This window comes from Neoarius graeffei, chromosome 2 (assembly GCF_027579695.1).
Source record: "Neoarius graeffei isolate fNeoGra1 chromosome 2, fNeoGra1.pri, whole genome shotgun sequence".
Lineage (NCBI taxonomy): Eukaryota > Metazoa > Chordata > Actinopteri > Siluriformes > Ariidae > Neoarius > Neoarius graeffei.
Window position 1 is genome coordinate 13,523,007 of NC_083570.1, and position 20,473 is coordinate 13,543,479.

At 43.1% G+C, this 20,473-nt stretch overlaps 1 protein-coding gene across 12 annotated transcripts in view; it reads left to right on the top strand.

The window, feature by feature from the left end:
* Window positions 1-20,473, top strand: part of LOC132881277 (DNA (cytosine-5)-methyltransferase 3A-like) — a 117,923-nt gene that overhangs the window by 89,916 nt on the left and 7,534 nt on the right. For all 12 annotated transcript variants that reach the window (XM_060913841.1, XM_060913845.1, XM_060913848.1 and 9 more), the window contains 14 exons: window positions 3,468-3,728; window positions 3,999-4,157; window positions 4,489-4,596; window positions 4,701-4,857; window positions 4,961-5,107; window positions 5,259-5,303; window positions 5,570-5,649; window positions 5,861-5,973; window positions 6,638-6,821; window positions 11,721-11,805; window positions 11,934-12,079; window positions 14,661-14,751; window positions 18,488-18,636; window positions 18,725-18,810. In XM_060913841.1, coding sequence (XP_060769824.1) covers window positions 3,468-3,728; window positions 3,999-4,157; window positions 4,489-4,596; window positions 4,701-4,857; window positions 4,961-5,107; window positions 5,259-5,303; window positions 5,570-5,649; window positions 5,861-5,973; window positions 6,638-6,821; window positions 11,721-11,805; window positions 11,934-12,079; window positions 14,661-14,751; window positions 18,488-18,636; window positions 18,725-18,810 — 1,811 coding nt within the window. The remainder of the gene's footprint in view (window positions 1-3,467; window positions 3,729-3,998; window positions 4,158-4,488; window positions 4,597-4,700; window positions 4,858-4,960; window positions 5,108-5,258; window positions 5,304-5,569; window positions 5,650-5,860; window positions 5,974-6,637; window positions 6,822-11,720; window positions 11,806-11,933; window positions 12,080-14,660; window positions 14,752-18,487; window positions 18,637-18,724; window positions 18,811-20,473) is intronic.

Genomic DNA, 20,473 nt, shown 5'->3' on the forward strand with positions numbered 1-20,473 from the left:
CAACAAAGCAAACTACTGGGAAATGAGAGGATATATTTCATCTACAGACTGGTCCCAAGTATTCCTTGAAAAAGATCTAGAGAAGGTATGCAGGCAAATTACTAAAATCATAAGCGATGCTATGGATCTGTACATTCCTAGTAAAACAATTACTAAGAAAACAGGAGACAAAGCATGGTTCAATGACAAATGCAGGAGAGCATCTAGAAAGAAACCCAGGATCTTTCGCAAGCTGAAGAAGGAACAGAACGACTCCAATAAGAAGAAATTCAAAAAAGCAAGACAAGACTACAACAAAGCTGAGAAAGAGGCAAAAAGGAAGTATGATGCCAAACTTAAAGAGGACCTAACTGACAACAACCTCAGCAGCAAGAAATGGTGGAGAGTCATTAATTATCTTTCCAGCAGAGCTGCTCAGTCTGACATACCAGTTATTGTCCATGATGATGTTGCCCACATCACTGCCAAGGAAAGGGCTGAAGTATTTTGCAAGACATTTGCAGAGAAGGGTCACTTTTCCAATGGGGATGCTCCCTTGCCACAGGTGGACGAACCCAATGTTGCATCAATCAGCAACATCATCTTCAAGCCTAAGGTCATCAAACGCTTGTTGAAACAACTTGTTCTATACAAAGCAACTGGTCCTGACCATATACCAGCTAGAGTGCAGTGCGGAACTTGCTAGTCCCCTGTTTTTCATCTCTGCTTCGCACACTGAGTATTCTCAAGTCATTGGAAAACTGCCACAATTATTCCCGTGCACAAGAGGGACTCCAAATCTGATCTATCCAAATATCAGCCTATTTCACTACTTGGTATTATCAGCAAAGTCATGGAATCAGTTGTGAACGATCAACTACAAAACCACATGCTAACCTGATCTCTAGCAGCCAGTTTGGCTTCAAACTAGGCCACAGCACAGCTGATCTTCTCACCATTCTTTCACAGAAACGGAACACCTCCTTGGACAAGGGAGAGGAAATATGTGCGATAGCTATGGACATAAAAGGAGCTTTTGACAAGGTCTGGCATAATGGGCTTCTAACCAAACTAAAGTCAAAAGGAGTATCATGAATGCTGCTGACGTGGCTGCAGAGCTATCTGACTGAAAGGTCAGTGACAGTTGTGTTATCAGGCCAGAGATCTGAAGCATCTCCCATCAATGCTTCTGTTCCCAAGGGATCCATTCTTGGGCCACTTCTGTTCTCTGTCTTCATTGATGACCTTGGAGATGTTTGTGAGAACAGTCTCTTCTTGTATGTTGATAACTCAACTTTGTATGCTCCAATACCTTAACCTGAAGACCGCAACTATGTAGCAGTCAACCTCAACAGAGACCTTGAAACAATGAAGGCCTGGGCTGACAAGTGGAAGGTCACATTTGAGCCAACAAATTGTAAGTCAGTGATCGTGTCAGGAAGGAGAACTCCATTTACTATAAAACTGTATTTTAATGCCTGTCGGTTAGCAGTCCAAGAAGAATTTGAAATCCTTGGTGTTATTATTGACAGTAAACTTTTATGGTCGAAGCACATCATCCACTGCCACCAGAGCTGGACAGAAGTTTGGCGCGCTGAGAAAAGTTGCCAACAAGCTTGACATGAGGTAGAGCAACAGTATACAAAGCACAGGTCCGAAGCATAATGGAATACACGTTTGAGCTGGAGGAGTGCTTCCTCAACTACTCTAACCCAACTAGACAACACCCAGAGAAAGGCACTCGAGATAAGTATAGATGAAGCTACTGCCCGCACCCAATTTTTCATTCCTAGCCTGTTCCACAGATGCCAAGTCGCTGCATTATCAGCATTCTACAAAATGCATACCAGGCACTGTCCAACAGACCTTCACATGCTACTCCCTCCTCCACTGAAGAGAAGACGTGTGACAGGGTCTAGTACCTCAATGCCAGACCATGCACTCACCATCCTGGATGCTAGAACCAAACCACTGGATAGAAGCTTCATCCACTCAACTGTGCGTGTCTGGAACAATCTTCCTGATCACATTGTTGGCAACCTATCTATATCTGGCCTTGATGTCTTCAAAGGGCGCACATGGATTTCTCCTAAATCAACCATAAGTCATTGTTGTTCATTTTTTATTTTAGCATATCGATTCCTTATTTTATTTTCTTATGTTTCTTGAGCTGCAGTGAACCATTTGATTGGCTCAGTGGGAAACCTCCTTGTTGCTCTGCTGGGCTGTTGTTCACATGTGCAAATTATGTACAAAAAAAATTCGTAGCAATGCTCTTAGCACATGGGCTTGGGACCGCAATTTGAGGAAGAACAGACAACTTTTTGTGATTTGACTGCCGGGGGGGTGCCGCAACAAAAATGTGTTTGGGCAAATAACTGTTGATGTGTTTGCTTTAAAAAAATTAATTCTGGTCTCTGCTGATGCCGTGGCACTTCCCAGGGCTGAGACATACCAGCTTTTAAAGTCAACATAATTGATCCAGTTGCCATGCGGGATTTTATTGAGCAGTTTAAAATTTGACAGCCCACAGATTTTGTCCAGCCTTCACCACATTTGATAAAACCATCAAACAAATTTTTTTTTTCCCCAAAACCGTTCGTCTGTTACAGCGAATTCGGCATTGAAGCTGGTAAACAGGAAGTGAGCTCAGATCTCGGCCACTCTTTGGTTAATTGACATGAAACTTGCTGTGAGTGCACACAGCCATGCCCTAGACAAAATGACATGACATTTCCATCGCAGCTATGTCCTACTGTTCAGCTTGGCCCCCTCATTGCTGCTTACAGCTATATTTCTTATTTCTTTTACTCTTTGAATACATCATGTATTATTGTATAACAGGAATAGTGCTGCCACTGCTGTGTTTGGCAGGATCCCAGTCGTCAGCCCAGCACTGCACTGTTCCCCTGCGTGTGCTGAACCTGTTGTGTCCTGGTTTGTCGAGAGATCAGTGTAACCGACAGTGCTGATGATGTGGAGCTAAAAATACAATCATGTCTCAACTCATTTCACCTTATTGCCCTCAAGCTGCACTTCGTCCATACATGATGAACAGTTACAATTCTTGTACATGAGTCAACTGTCAATCAAATGTGCTCATTAGAATATTTGACCACACCCTTTGGCGTCATACAAACTTACAGTATGAGATTTTGAGTTTATGGAGTTGAGAAGGCCTGTCTAACACCACAGTACCGTTGAATTCTTGATTCTGATTGGTCCGAAGGTATGGATTCATTTTCTAAAACACTTTAGGACGCGCTGCAGTTGGAAAATAATCACCTTCAGGGTGGAAACGTTAACACCGCTTCAGTCGTGGATTAATTTCCTACAAGCGCACACTGCCAAGTGTGTTATTCCTTACTCTGTTCAGTCCTTTTTATTTAACCTTAAAGATGGTATAATCTTCTTTTGTAAGCTTTACAGGGTAGTATTTATAAACATGCACTGGTTTGTTTGTTGTTTTTTTTTTCCTCACAATTCAGGAAGAGAAGAAAGCTCACCTGACGCCACTCATGAATGACACCATGGCCGACCAATCAGAAGACGATGCTCAGAGGAATGAGGAGCAACCCATGATCAGCAGTGTCCCACCCACTCCTGCGCCACAGACTCCACCCCCTCAGCAGCAGCACACAGACCCCGCTTCACCGACCGTCGCCACAACGCCAGAGCCCGCCCCTGTCCCTGTTGCCTGCGGTAACAAAGGGCTGCGTAAGCCGGCGGAGGCGGAGCAAGAGTATGATGTATGTCTGGGTGCATTGCTATACTAAATTTGGTGTAAATTGGAGAGAGAAAAATAAGTACATCTTGTTTTAGCCTAACAGCGTCTATTGTCGCCTAAAAGTTGATTTTGTATTCTCTCCAATTGGCTAGCAGTAGCATTGTCCTGAATATTGAAAGAAATTTGCCAAGAGAGGGATTCTGTATTGAAACCTTGAACAGTAATTGGTGTAACCGTGTAAAAAGTGTCATGCTGTGTTTTCTGTGTGTGTGTGTGTGTGTGTGTGTTTAAGGATGGGCGTGGCTTCGGGATTGGGGAGCTGGTCTGGGGGAAGCTGCGCGGGTTCTCCTGGTGGCCCGGACGCATCGTCTCCTGGTGGATGACGGGACGCAGTCGAGCTGCAGAGGGAACCAGATGGGTCATGTGGTTCGGGGACGGAAAATTCTCAGTGGTGAGCCGACCAAATAAAATTCCCTCCCGCTCTGGATAAGTGGCCAATCACACAATAGTAAACTGGTCAGTATGTTCCTCTGTGCTGAGTCACCCAGTCATCTGGCAAATAGTTATGTGGTAAATTCCCTTCCGCTGTTGTGAGACTGTGATTAGCACGCATTCATGTGAACGGCTCATTTTGGTGGGCGTTCCCTTTCAGTCACTGAATTAGCATTATTATTTCTGGACCGTTCCTTTGATATCATCTGGAAATTCAGGAATGCCATCCGGTCTACACGCACTGATCTGGATAAACGCTGACTAATGGTCCCGTCTCGTCCTCTTCTCAGGTCTGTGTGGAGAAACTGTTGCCTTTGAGTTCATTTTCTACTGCCTTTCATCAGCCTACCTACAGCAAACAGCCCATGTACAGAAAAGCTATCTATGAGGTGCTACAAGTGAGTAACTGGCGAATTCTCTTTCTCTCTTTCATATATGACAAGCTGGACTTTAAACTCTCGTATTGGGCTCTTCATTGATATCGTGTGGTGTGTGCATGCAGACGGCCAGTACACGGGCGGGGAAACCATTCCCAGTGTGTGTTTCAACTGATGACTCCGAGACGGGGAAGAGTGTGGAGCTGCAGACCAGAGAGATGATCGAGTGGGCGAGTGCAGGATTTCTGCCCACTGGGGCCAAGGGCCTGGAGCCACCACCTGGTACCTTACTCGTGTATATGTACACACTATACTGTTCTAATATAGGACTGTGCTGTAATTTAAAAAAAAAAGAGCTTCTTACAGATGCGTGCATGTGTTTCAGCCGAGCGGAACCCCTACACTGAAGTGTACCCTGAAATGTGGGTGGAGCCAGAAGCTGCAGCGTACACAGCTCCGCCTGCCAAGAAACCCAGGAAGAGCAATTTGGAGAAACCTAAAATTAAAGAGATTATAGATGAAGGGACCAGAGGTATTACATATCACACACACACACATTAAGCCCTCAAACAAACCACAAGACATTTATTATTTCATCATCCCAGCCTCTCTGAGCTTCTAGAAGTTGTTGTCAGCACTGATCCAAAAGAAACAGCCAAGTTCAATTAATTCTGTTTTTCCAGAGAGGCTTGTGTACGAGGTACGTCAGAAGTGCAGGAATATCGAAGGTAAGCAACAGTTTCTCGCCATTGTCTAGTTTTGCTCGAGAGGTAAAACAAGCAGAGTTTACACGCTTATGTGCACGTGCACACATCATGTTGGACTCTACGATTAGTTAGGCATTTTAAGAAATATCTCGAATGCTAGAAATCGGACATTTTTAAAAATGTCCCAAAAAGCTAAAAGTTGGTCATTTTTCAAAAACTTTTCAACACGTCTGTAAGTTTCTGGGGGGAAAGAACTCGAGTTATGCTGATGTCACCTTTGTGCACAGATATGTGTATATCCTGTGGAAGTTTGAACGTATCACTCGAACATCCGCTGTTCATCGGAGCCATGTGTCAGAACTGCAAGGTACAACACACACCCCATGTTGAAACAAATGGATACAGACCAAAGTTAATTGGAACGTCAGTAGACACGAACAGAGATTGCTGTGACTTTATTGATACCTTATTGCACTCTAGTGGCTTAAAGTTTGAGAATTACTCGGGGGGGGGGGGTGGAAGTGTAGCTGTTTCTTGGACCGACTTTATGACTCAGGAAGTGTTTGTGGTGCGTGCAGAACTGCTTCCTGGAGTGTGCGTATCAGTATGACGATGATGGCTACCAGTCCTACTGCACCATCTGCTGTGGGGGGAGAGAGGTGCTCATGTGTGGGAACAACAACTGCTGCAGGTGTGTTTTATATCTTGGAATGAACTATTTAACAGATTTAACCTTGCCTTGTGGGAATATTTGGCTTTGTTTTAATTTAAGAACCTCAAAGAGCATTAAAGTTGATGAAGGTCCTCACAAAGACAGTAAGACGTACATAATGTACAGAGAGATTTTCTTCCCCCCCCCCCCCCCCAGAGGGATTAAAAACATGACGGACATCGTCGTTCACAGTCGTTGTGCTGTTCAGGTTTAAATACAGACACGCCCATAATTAACCATATATGGCATGTCAGAAGAACTCTTGACATTTTGCGGAAACAAAATTTATCTTTAGGATTTATATAGATGCAGTCAAGTTATTTGTGTTGGGGGGGATAAAAAAAACTAACCAGTAAATTAAATGATATAATTTGGATGCGATTTAAATAAATAAGCAGATTCAGCACCGGTGTTTTATGAAACGTTAATGTTTTCTTGGCTGATTGCAGTATAATATTCATGCTGGGTTTATACTTAATAATATTTAAATGCTAATTAAAAAAAAAAAGTGTTTCACAGCCCAAGTTTCGTCCACACTATTAGTCGCAAAGGCAGGTATTTACTAATGGCTGGTACCTTAACATGGTTTGTACAATGAAGCAACACATTTTTAATTATATTTCTTGGTGATGTGCTTGTGTAGGTGCTTCTGTGTGGAGTGTGTAGATCTCCTAGTTGGTGCTGGCTCAGCCCAGGCTGCTATAAACGAGGACCCGTGGAATTGCTACATGTGCAGCAGTAAGGGCGTGTTTGGAATACTCCGGCGCAGAGACGACTGGACATCGCGCCTCCAGCTGTTCTTCGCCAACAACCACGACCAGGACTTTGTGAGTTCTCCACACTTAAACATTGTGTTTGTATGCCGATACCAATCAAAACTGTGCATCAAGTCGAAAGGTGGAATGAGCATATGCAGATTTCACAGACGGTTTCGGAATTCCTCTCTACCACATCCATCTAAACTAACTCACAACTGTTTACAGCGTGTTTGAATCCGAGCAGAACGGTTTCATCCTCGGCCGAGATAAATCGCCCAACGTTCTTCCGCACATTCCTGTCAGCCGTTGAAAATTTCAGGTCCTGCACCCCAATTCCAGTGTCCCTTGATATTAGGTAGAGGTAGGTCAACTTTACTGACCTCACCAGGTGGTGCTCCGGGCTCCAGAGGGGAAAGCGAGATATCACCTTCCCCTCGGCTCTAAAGCAATGCCTCGCAAAAAGGACTCTTCTTGATTTGAGTCTCATTGTGACTGGCAGCAAGTTCCCGTATATCTCCTCCAAGGTGGCATGGCTAGGCCAATGGGTATTTTGAACCCAAAATAGGAGGTTGGTATAAGTTCCATCTAGTCTCTGCTGTTGTTTGAGCGTCATGGTCCATGTCTTGGTACCATATAGGAGGATGGGTTCCACTACCAATCATGAACAGTTTTACCTTCAGGTGTTTGGCCAGGTTAGAGTGCCATATTTTGCCGGTCATTACAGGCTTTCCAAGCCAGTGCCTTACGAATCTTGAATGGGCTCATTATAAAAGAGCCCAGACACGGGAGCGTCATAGCTCAGGTGGCTAAGGCGCCATACCATAAATCCGGGGACCCAGGTTCGATTCCGACCCGAGGTCATTTCCCGATCCCTCCCCGTCTCTCTCTCCCGCTCATTTCCTGTCTCTACACTGTCCTATCCAATAAAGGTGAAAAAAAAGCCCAAAAAAAATCTTTTAAAAAAAAAAAAAAAAAGAGCCCAGACACTTGAAGTCATCAACTCGCTTGATGTTCTTCCCAGACATGGCAGATTGTGATGAGGGATCTGAGGATGTAGAGATGTATTCCATCTTGACCTTGGTACAGTAAAGCTCAACAGTTTAACAGTGACCATGTGGTTGATTTGCCTTTCTCCTTTTCTCTTCTTATGAAGACAGGTATTTATTCAGTTGCATTTACACTTGCATGAGTGGCATTTAGCAAACGCTTTTATTCAGAGTAACCTACAGAAATTTAATGTGCATGATTAGCACTTGTTCAAATGTACATCAAGGTTTTCAGTCCACTCTTGAAGAATGCTGAAAGAAATTTGGTCAACTGCCTTACTTCAGTACAGAATAGCGCTTAGTGCCTTAACGGGTGGTCTTAAGACAAGTAGATCAAAGTCAAGTCATTTTTATAGCGCTTTTAACGATAGACATTGTCGCAAAGCAGCTTTACAGAAATGTAAAAACTTTAAACATGAACTAATTTTATCCCTAATCTATCAAAGGGCTTGAGGTTAGGGTTAGATTTGACCGCTTCCATCAGGGAAAGAGGCCGATTCATTTTTGTGTTACAGACCATTAGTTTTGTATCTTATGCAGCAACCAGCAGAGGAACATGGCAATGGAGTGATCTGGGTGAACTTGAAGGTAAATTAGACTTCTGCATTCTCTAGTAAAGCTCCGTCATGTTCAGGAGAGAGCCAGCCAGAAGTAAGGCAGTTAGGAGAAAGGGTTCACTAGAAGTGAGTGAGACAGGAGTAAGCCAGACAGGAGAGAGATGGATAGCCAGACAAGAGCAATCCAGGAGAGAGAGCTTTCCAGAAGGAGCCAGTCAAGAGTGAGAGTCAACCAGAAGCAAACCAGCCAGGAGAGTGCCAGCCCAGAGCAAATGCATCAGATTTGAGTGTTAACCAGAGGTGAGCCAGCCAGGGGTAAATACCATATGATCCCCCCCCCCCCCCCCCCCCCCCATACTGTTCAAATCTCTCCAACAGGGTTTTTAAATTGATAGTGCTCTTAGTCCCTGACCCGGAACATGAGGATGTACTTTTGATCGAGACTTCAAAGCACTTCTGTAAGTGAGTAAGTCAGGATGGAGACAGCAAGGAACAAATTACGCAAGTCAAGCTTCAAGATTACACAGTCTTCATAACAATTACCCTGCCACCTTGGACAGAAATGGATGAATCCTTTTTTTTGTTCCTGTACAAACAGGAACAAGAACACCACTTGCTGAAATCAGAAATAACACTAGCTAATTATCCAAAAAAATTCTGTAAGTTTTGTACATTTTTGAAAGTAGTCCCTAAAGGCCAGGCATAGGCATGCATTTCATGGGACATTATAGCAGTTTTTTGGGAATTCTCTTTTCTTTAGGTGATGCCACCTTTTTTGATGGGAAGAGCGAAAACATCTGCCAGACCTTCACTCCTACACCACACACTCAGGATTCCTCTTGTCTTTTACTGGCACGTGTTCCAAATCTAACAGAAGAGATCCTACAAATCATTTTCTCCTGCAGTCCTACCACCTGTCCACTGGATCCAATCCCTTCCCTCAGTGCTCCAGACCATCTCATAAGCCCTCCTTCCTTTCATCACTGCTATTATCAATGGCTCCATGACATCTGGTCATGTCCCAACTGCATTCAAGAGAGCAAGGGTTATGCCCATCCTGAAGAAACCCACTCTGGATCCCTCAGACCTCAGCAACCACCAACCAGCATCACCTCTCTCTTTTCTTTCTTAAATCCTCAAGCACACTATCAACTTTCTCTCTACCTCTCACAGAACAAGCTCCAAGATCCTAACCAGTCTCGTTTCAAAATGGCACATTCCACAGAGACTGCCCTTTTGGCTGACACTGAAAAGCTACATGCTGCTATACAAGCCAAACTGACATTAGTCCTCATCCTCCTTGACCTTTCAGCAGCATTTGACACATCCTCATGTCCATCCTCATGAGTACTGGAATTCATGGTACAGCATGGCAATGGTTTTCTTCCCATCTGGAAGGTCTGTCATATCAGGTGATGTGGAAGGGCTCCACCCAGACTGTGCAGATTCTGGTGTCCCACAAGGCTCAGTACTTGGTCCTCTTCTGTTCTCACTCTGTACTTTGATCTCTTGGTGAGGTCATGTCCTCATATGGGTTCTCATACCATCGCTATGTGGATGACTTCAACTCATCCTCTCCTTCCCTCTTTGAGACACTCGTGTTTCTGCTTTTATCCCAGCATGTGTGACAGACATCTCATCATGGATGGCAGCTCATCAGCTGAAACTTAAATCACAGCAAAACTGAACTAATGTTCTACCCAGGTGATGTGTTCCCAGATGAGTGACTTGCCTGGATAGCTCTCTGATCACACCTTCGGTCACTGCACGCCAGGCTTGTAGTACTCGAGTCCAGGAGTCGAACATGAGTCCCACTTGTGCCCTAATTTTAAGGACTCGTGACTTGACTTGGACTCAGACTCGTGCGTTAACTGCATTTGGACTTGTAAATTGGAGGAGAGGACTCAGATTTTTTCTTTTTTTTTGTAACATGCCATAATAATTTGGCATAAAATATTTATATCTACATTAATTTTTACACTAATTTTGTGCAAGAGGATGCACATTCACCTGTTCATACGTCATGTTCAGGAACAAACTAATGTTAATGGTGCTAAAATGCCTGGAGAGAACGCCCCTAGGATTGTCCGCTTTGCTTATACAGACTTCTCGTGCAGTGGGAAAAAAATGCACTGCTGTGTGTTCCATATGTAGAAGAACTATCGAGGAGACAATGGGGACAACCTCGAACTTCAGTCGTCATTTGGCAAGACTCCACCCAGAGAAGGAAGTGACACGCTATGTTCATTGCTCTGTTGATAGTGGGCGGGGCTTACTTGCTGAGTGATGAACTAGCTAGTGTTAACCCTCTCTCATGTTGTTTGCCCTGTTGATGGTGGGCGGGGCTTGCTGAGCGATGAACAAGCTTTTTATCTGTAGCCTGTTAACTAAATGGGGCAGTCGAGCAGTAACATTAGTCCAACACAGTAGCAGAGACGCTTTCACATAAAGGCAGCAACAGACACCGTCAAATGGTGCGGGTGGAGTCTTGTTCTCGGACTCAACTCGGATCAGTAGTGGACTTGAACACTGGGGACTTGAGACTGGACTCGGACTTGAGGTTTAGTGACTCGACTACAACACTGCTGCATGCAAACTTGGGGTAACCATGGACAGACAACTATCCTTTTTCCTCTCACATTGCTAATGTGTCACGCTCTTGTTGATTTCTCCTTTACAACATCAGAAGGATGTGACCATTTCTAGACATTACAGGCCACTTGGGTGCTTGTTCAGTCTCTTGTCATTTCTAGACTGGACTATTGCAACCCAGTCCTGACAGGTCTGCCTCTGAGCACCATTCGACCTCTGCGACTGAGCCAGAATGCAGCTGCACGACTCGTTTTCAACCTTCCCCATTGCTGCACTCCATCCACTGGCTTCCTGTAGCTACCCACCTCAGATTTAAAACACCGATGCTTGCCTACAAAGCCAAAAATGGACCAGCACATACTTCTCAATGCACTCATGATACCCCACACTGCACCACTCTCCCTACGATCTTCTACCACTGCTCGATTGGTCCCATGATCTCTCAAGGTACAAGGAAGGCATGCATCAAGACTGGTCTCTGTTCTGGCAACAAAGTGGTGGAATGAATTTCCCCTCGATGTCCAAACATCTGAGCAACTGGCTGTCTTAAAACGACGTCTAAAGGCCTGCCGCTTCCTGAAGTACTTAAATTAGCACTTTCAAAAAAGAAATCTTGTATTGTCTTTGTGCTTTTCTTGCCATATTACCTCCCGAACAGTTTTTAGATTCATGGTGTTCTTAATCTGTGCCCAAGTGAACCAGTATCAGGATGTCAAAAGAAAAAGTCTTGGATCTCAAGGTTTTCTTTCCATTTCTCTGTCTCTCCCCATCAGGATCCCCCTAAGCTCTACACCCCTGTTCCAGCAGAGAAGAGACAGCCTATCAGAGTTCTCTCTCTCTTCGATGGCATTGCTACAGGTGAGGTCGTAACTGTCTGACTCAGGTGTGTGATTATAGCCTGAGTGGAAGTACTGTATTTAAACTGGAATGGTGTTGTGATTATAGTGTGTGTGTGTGTGTGTGTGTGTGTGTGTGTGCGTGCTCAGGTCTGTTGGTGCTAAAGGACCTGGGCATCCAGGTGGAGTGCTACGTGGCGTCCGAGGTGTGCGAAGACTCCATTACAGTAGGGATGGTGAGACACCATGGCGAGATCATGTATCTCGGTGACGTCCGCAACGTCACACACAAACACGTGAGTTACACACACACACACACACACACACACACGTCCCTGTTTCCTACAGTCGTCCCACATACCTCACTAAACCAGCTGCGTGTGGATTATGTGAGATGCGAGCTAGTTTATGAACGTTTCTGTAGCCTATGAATAAATTCCATTCTGTGTAATTGTAGGAGCTTGGTGCAAATATATGATGGTTAAATTAATTTATTTAGAGCTGGGATTTAAACGAATTACAAAATCTACAAATTATTTTACACAGCACTACTATTATTGCTGCTTCTTAATGCGTCCTTGGAGAAGAAAGTAATTTTATTTTATTTTATCTCCGCTCAAATGGCACACCGTTGTCACGACTGGTTAAATTATTTCAGGTATTATTTAGTAGAGCGTGTGTGAGGAGCTCCAGCCAGGTTGTCCTTGCATTAATGAGCTCTATTATACTGCAGCTGCAACCTTGCGGTACATTATATTTTTGTCCGTATTGTACATTGTCTCTGTGTGTGTGTGTATATAAAAATAGAAATGAATGCAGCAATGTTGATGGAGCTCATATTTCAGTTCTGGTCTTTGAAGCGCAGGCGTTTTTGCTTTTCTCGCTCTGCTGCACAGACAGACAAATTGAAAGATCATCCTGTCTGTATTGACACAGATGTTCTGCACCTGATTCACAAAACCGTCATATATTGAAAAATAGACTGAGTGTTTCTGTGCTGGTTAAACTGGCTCCTTACACATGAGGTTTTGCAGATTACAAAAACAACCTAAAGGAAAAAACCAAAACACAACATTTCCACGTTAAAGGCAGGAGCGACATTTAATGGGTTTTAAAGAGCTGCTAGCTGCTTCACATGTACATGGATTTACATAAACAGTTAATACTCATTAATCTATAACCACACCAATTTATGAACGTTTAAGGTGCTACTTGCTACTGAATTAAACAAAGAACAGACGGCAGCATTTCAAGGCCCAGAGTGGGTTTAAAAAGTGCAGTGTTTTCAGATGGTGATAACTGGCGTAACATTAAAGGAGATACGCAGAGCCTTTATTTTTATTTTTAAATAAATTTCCGAGTGGATAGTATCTCCATCCTTGACTCTTGTATGCTGCATAAATGGGAATAAAAAAAAAATATTTTTGAGAGTTAAAATCGACCGCAAAGTTGGCATTGGAGCCGTCCCACTGAGCGAGCCAGCCCTGAGTGCGTGACGTCACAGCGATAACCGATTTTAAGACCAAAGTCGTATAAATAAAAATGTATGGTGAAAGGAAGAAATACTGTTACCGACTTGCTCAACTAAGACTGATTTGACTTCATTGATTGTGGGTTGACTCTCATTAAAACAGGATAGGTGTTATAACTTATGCAACATACATGCATGCATTTTCACTGATAAAACGTAAAAGGCTCATTAAATAATCAGATGAACTGAGACAATAACATTCTGAAGCAAATTAAATAATCTTATACCGGTAACTTAAACACACAATACAAGTTGCATGTATTAATCTAAATGCAGGTAAACAACATGTTGTTTTGTATCCAAATGAGAGTCGGAGCTTATGCGTCTGTGTTCTCGCTTCTTGAAGGCCGATCTTGTGGCCGACTGTTTTGAAACAATCTGACGTTCGGTTCTCCATTCATTCGCTTCTTCCACGTAAGGGCAAGATGGTAGCAATATCCAGTGAAGAAATCAGACGGCTGCTCCACTCATTCTCCATTTTCTCCATACTGAGTACTCCGCCATTACTGCTCGGCTCAGGCAATTACTAAAACACGGGACGGAACGTCACCAGTTTTAGCAACAACCGCGGGGAGGTCACTGGCCGAGCGATATATCCCGTTACGTCCCGGGTTTTAGCAACAACCCTCGGCTCACACTCCAGGAGAACTGGTGCAACTGAACTTGCTTTCCTTTTTTTAAAAAAAAAATTAAAATAAAATAAATACCTTCCTTTTCTTGTAGTTTTCTTTAATTGTTGGTACCGAACCCTCTTTCAATGCGAGCTTATAGCCAACGCTCCTCAACAGATCAGAGGTCTCATACAAATCTTCAGTAAAATGTGAGAGCAGAGGAGAGATCACTTCATAGGCGTCCAATGTGCCTGTGAACTTCTCACAAAACGCATCCAAATCTTTGCAGTTTGAACATTCTTGGACCATGAATGCAACATAAATCCACCTTCTGTCATGTTGCTGCGCCGACCAGCAACACATCTACATGGCATGGCGATAAATTAGCTCAAAATGGAGGATCGGAGTTGCAGTCAGCTCTGTGTTTTAGTATAGCGGAAATGGTAATGAGACCGATAGAATTCCTGCTGTGGCATTACAGACGTCAAGGTCATTCACTCAGACCGCTACCTATATAAATCACTATATTAGATTTATTGTTAACACTTAAAACTATTCCTGTGCCATTCTTGAGGTCTCAAGGCAAACAAAAAGTGAGGCCATGGCTCTGCGTATCTCCTTTAAAAATGTTATATGAAATGGGAAACGGAGGCTTGTTATTGCTACATTAGTCTCATCGCACCAGTAGTTCATTTAACATGGAACGGTTTTAATGTGCCTGTGTGTGTTTTGTAGATTGAAGAGTGGGGTCCATTTGATCTGGTTATAGGTGGGAGCCCCTGCAACGATCTCTCCATCGTCAACCCAGCCAGGAAAGGACTCTTTGGTACGGTGTGTGTGTGTGTGTGTATGCACGTACATGTACTTGCTACATCTTGAGGACTAGAACACATTTTTACTAACAGAGTTTGGACATTTTGGCTGGTCCTCACTTCTTCAAATTGCTGTTTTAGGGTTTTGGTTAGGGGCTCAGGAATGCAACGAGTCCCCACAACGATAGAAGTACAAGAATGTGTGTGTATCTTAACTACGTGTATGAATAAATATACTTATTTTTTTTTGCGGTCCGGTTTCCATCAAATCCTGCGCTCTGATTGGCTGGCAAGCGAGTCTGTATCCTATGGTACGGACCCCAGTTACGGACCTCTGGCGACCCGCTCGTTCACAACAACAAACATAGTAGCAATTTTTGTCAACATTTATTTTCGCATTTCGCAGGAGAATAGCATTAATTTTACATCATGGATAGCGATGACGACAGTGTTTACAGCAAAAGCGAGTTTTACTACCCTGAGGAAGAAATAATAAAAGAAAAAATTTCAGGAGAAAGCTAAAACCTGTAACTTGCTAACGCCGAGCAAAAACATGGCTGAATCCTGAATGACTCAATTTTGTATAAATAGGGGACTACATAGGCGGCAAAATGTAGTTTTCCCCCTGCCATGGAAGTGCACTTGTATACCGAGGAGGAAGCAATTTGCATTACAGCCGTGAATGAGGATTCAAAATGGCAGCTCGGCTCGGTTTTCCCTTTTGGGCGCTCTCGTTTTCTGTTCGAATTTGGTAAAGAAAAAAAATAAATATATTATTTCCCAGCTTAAGGTCAGTCCGTATGGTGAAATACCGTGACCTCGGCCAGTACTTTCAAGACCTCAGTCACGGTATTTCACGATACGGACCTCCCAGATGGTAAATATCATTATATATCAAACCTCCAACATGAAATGTTTTTGGGGAAAAAAATAGAATAAAAACACCTAAAGATAATACAAACACTGTCTAAGCTCACTTATCAAATTGATCAGAGAGTGGAATGGGTGTGGCCTAATATTCTAATGAGTATTTTTGATTGACAGCCCTGTGTCCAAGACTCCCAGCAGTGAGAATCAGGATGGTTGAACTTTACATGTAGGCTAGTTTTAATTATTATTTATTTTTGGCTTACCCGAGATTAGCCCCACCTCCTTTAACTTAACCCTTGGAACTCGACTGATGCGAATTGCTCATGAACTGTTCATCGCAGTGAGGTGGATCGTATGAAACGACGAACTGTGCTGGCTACATGTCGATGTGACGAAGTTTTAACAAGAAAAAGAAGCTTGAATTTTATCATCGTTCCAATCTGCGTCCATCTCCACACTTATTACTCTTGTTTGAATTAGTCGTGAACTCACCACTGCATAGATATGAAGCACTTCTCAGAAGAAAGAGCAGAACAGGAGCTTCGTCATGATGCGAGTCACACTTGTACAGTATTTATACATGCTGAATTAATCACGTTATGAAAACGGATCAAACTCCCGCAGAGTAATTCCTTCACCCCATTCACACTCCGGTTCTCGGCTGAATGAGTCACAAAGTCCATATCGCTTCGCAACGTGCCGCATGTCAAAATAAATAGCAGATCGTACCCTTTCTGAAGATACTCAGTGGTTCTCTGTGCAACAAAGTGTTTTCGAATAATCTGGTTTTGAAATCACAACAAACAAAACATTAGAGAATGATTGAGATGATGACCACATTAGAGATTCTCACTCTCCGTTAGGCATTAAATGCATATAATTTTTTTTTTTGCGCAAATTTCTAAGTCCTAGCCTTTCACATCATCATGGTTCTGATATCACCAGATTCAAGACAATCTCCACGACACACTTATGAAAAGATCTCTCTACTTCTTCCAGCATTTTTATGGTGAGATGGATGTAAAAATATATAATTTCATAAGACATGATTTTTTTTTCCTTGTTATAAAAAGTATCATCATATCAAATGATGGAAGATGTGGATAGTCTAGATCAGGGGTTCTCAACCTTTTGCAACCTGGGCCCCACCAAAGCTGGTTCATTGCAGTTGGGGGCCCCTCTTCTCGCCCCGCCCCCATCCCCCCCCAAACACACTCACCTGCAGTGACGCCACCCGACCTACAGCACCTTATATTGACCGATAGATAGATAGATAGATAGATAGATAGATAGATAGATAGATAGATAGCCCTGGGCTAGATTATTATTATTATTATTATTATTATTATTATTATTATTATCATTATTATTATTATTATTATTAGTAGTAGTAGTAGTAGTAGCAGTAGCAGCAGTAGTAGCATTATCCATTCCATAGAAATACATAGGCCTATTATCATTATTAGGCTATTGTTATAATTGGCAGTAGCACCACATTTCTAATCTGCTTTCGGGCATTATTATAATTATAATTATTATAATAATAATTATTATTATTATTATGGCCTATTATCATTACTAAGCTGTTGGCAGTAGTACAAGACTTATGTTCTTTCAGGCATTATTATTATTATTAGGCCTATTATTATTATTATTATTATTATTATTATTATTATTGCTGTTGTTGGTTGTTGATATTATTATTATTATTATTATTATTATTATTATTATTATGCTATTATTATTAATAGGCATCATTATTATTATTATTATTATTGTTTTTATTAGGTATTTTATTAGGATTATCATTAGCTGGCTATTGATATCATTGGGAATTGGGACCAGGCGTGAATTTAGGTATTTTTACTGTGCCTTTGTGATCTGCATTTGCATTAATGCGAGACCTGAGCCTGCTTTGCCTTACAAAGATCCTCGATTCTTGGCGAAATGTTTGACAAGCACAGTCTCAAGTCATCCTCAATTTGCGCACGATTGCGATATTTCGTTTTGAGCGCAGTCATATTTGAAAATCCTGCCTCACACAAGTAGGTCGATGCGAATGGGATGAGCAGTTTCAAGGCTACGTCACACAGTTGCGGGTACTCCTGCATCAATGCTGCCCAGAATGTCGAAAGAGGGCATGAGGTGAAGACTGCCTTAAGTCTACTGTCACTCTTCAGCTCAATAAGCTGTTCCTGCATGTCAACTGGAAGTTCGTCAGCAGTACACGCAAATGGATCTCGAACCCACGCAAAAGAGCGATAATCCTCTGTGAAGTATGCCGCAAACTGTTTTCTCATTACCGACAGGTGCTCTGACGCTGCTTGAAAGACAGATGAGAAATCGTGGGAAGTGCCTGCATTACTGATAAAGTCTGCAAGGCTTGGGAACATATCACAGTTCCCCCGACTGATGCGGCCACACACACAAGATTTTATGATAGATTGATGATAGATTTTATAATAGTATTGATTTGTATGTAATAGTCCAATGTCCTGCATTTTGACATGGGTAAATGTGTTGCATCTGCTTAGCTACTATAGCCTGTTAGCCCCAGATTTTTTTTTTCCTCCATACATGAAGCCTACTCGCGACCCCCCTGGAGTACCTCCGCGCCCCACCAGGGGGGCGCGCCCCCCCGGTTGAGAACCACTGGTCTAGATTGTTTGGGGAGAGAAAAAAAAACAGCATGTAGGGCCCTTATAATGACCAAAGTGATAGCACTTTAAAAGTAAAGGTAGTTACCCTGAAAATAGCCTGGGGTTTATAAGACATTGTGGTGAACTCAGACATGATTCAGAGCTTTGAGAAGCAAATTAGGGATCAATGTATGGTCCAGGAATGTACTGTCTTTTGTAATCGTGTGTGTGTGTTGTGCAGAGGGCACTGGGCGACTGTTTTTTGAGTTTTACCGCCTGCTACACGAGGCTCGTCCTAAAGAAGGAGACGAGCGGCCGTTCTTCTGGCTCTTTGAGAACGTCGTAGCCATGGGAGTTAGCGACAAGAGAGACATCTCGCGCTTCCTCGAGGTATGCGAACAAATGCTAACCCCTATCCTAAGTTCAATTTAGGACTTCTTGTGAACATGGACTAACCTAACCTCGTCTCTCGCCTCAGTGCAACCCAGTGATGATCGACGCCAAGGAGGTGTCTGCTGCCCACCGCGCCCGCTACTTCTGGGGCAATCTGCCTGGAATGAACAGGTGGGAACGACCTTTACCCGCTTGTGCACTAGAACTCTTTCGTCACCCATCCATCTCTAATCTGACCATAAATCAGTGTGTAGCGAGTGTGACAGCAGGAATAAAACACGCACAGTGTCCTGCTGTTATGGAAACCGTTAACTGTTCTCAATGAACGACTCGTCGTACTTATCCATTTATAGCTACGTTAAATGTTTCGGAACGTCCACGAAACAAATTAGTCCGTCTCTTGAAGTTAACATGATGACAAAAACGCAGCTTGTCATGAGACTGAGAAACAAAGAAAGCAAAGTGTCCTCTAACACTGGACACTCCTTTCATAAATGACAGAAATCTGTTACCATAGAAATGATAGTGATTAATACAGTGGGGCAAAAAAGTATTTAGTCAGCCACCAATTGTGCAAGTTCTCCCACTTAAAAAGATGAGAGAGGCCTGTAATTTTCATCATAGGTACACTTCAACTATGAGAGACAGAATGGAGGGAAAGAATCCAGGAAATCACATTGTAGGATTTTTAATGAATTAATTGGTAAATTCCTCGGTAAAATAAGTATTTGGTCACCTACAAACAAGCAAGATTTCTGGCTCTCACAGACCTGTAACTTCTTCTTTAAGAGGCTCCTCTGTCCTCCACTCGTTACCTGTATTAATGGCACCTGTTTGAACTCGTTATCAGTATAAAAGACACCTGTCCACAACCTCAAACAGTCACACTCCAAACTCCACTATGGCCAAGACCAAAGAGCTGTCAAAGGACACCAGAAACAAAATTGTAGACCTGCACCAGGCTGGGAAGACTGAATCTGCAATAGGTAAGCAGCTTGGTGTGAAGAAATCAACTGTGGGAGCAATTATTAGAAAATGGAAGACATACAAGACCACTGATAATCTCCCTCGATCTGGGGCTCCACGCAAGATCTCACCCCGTGGGGTCAAAATGATCACAAGAACGGTGAACAAAAATCCCAGAACCACACGGGGGGACCTAGTGAATGACCTGCAGAGAGCTGGGACCAAAGTAACAAAGGCTACCATCAATAACACACTACGCCGCCAGGGACTCAAATCCTGCAATGCCAGACGTGTCCCCCTGCTTAAGCCAGCACATGTCCAGGCCCGTCTGAAGTTTGCTAGAGAGCATTTGGATGATCCAGAAGAGGACTGGGAGAATGTCATATGGTCAGATAAAACCAAAATAGAACTTTTTGGTAAAAACTCAACTTATCGTGTTTGGAGGAGAAAGAATGCTGAGTTGCATCCAAAGAACACCATACCTACTGTGAAGCATGGGGGTGGAAGCATCATGCTTTGGGGCTGTTTTTCTGCAAAGGGACCAGGATGACTGATCCATGTAAAGGAAAGAATGAATGGGGCCATGTATCGTGAGATTTTGAGTGAAAACCTCCTTCCATCAGCAAGGGCATTGAAGATGAAACGTGGCTGGGTCTTTCAGCATGACAATGATCCCAAACACATCGCCGGGCAACGAAGGAGTGGCTACGTAAGAAGCATTTCAAGGTCCTGGAGTGGCCTAGCCAGTCTCCAGATCTCAACCCCATAGAAAATCTTTGGAGGGAGTTGAAAGTCCGTGTTGCCCAGCGACAGCCCCAAAACATCACTGCTCTAGAGGAGATCTGCATGAAGGAATGGGCCAAAATAC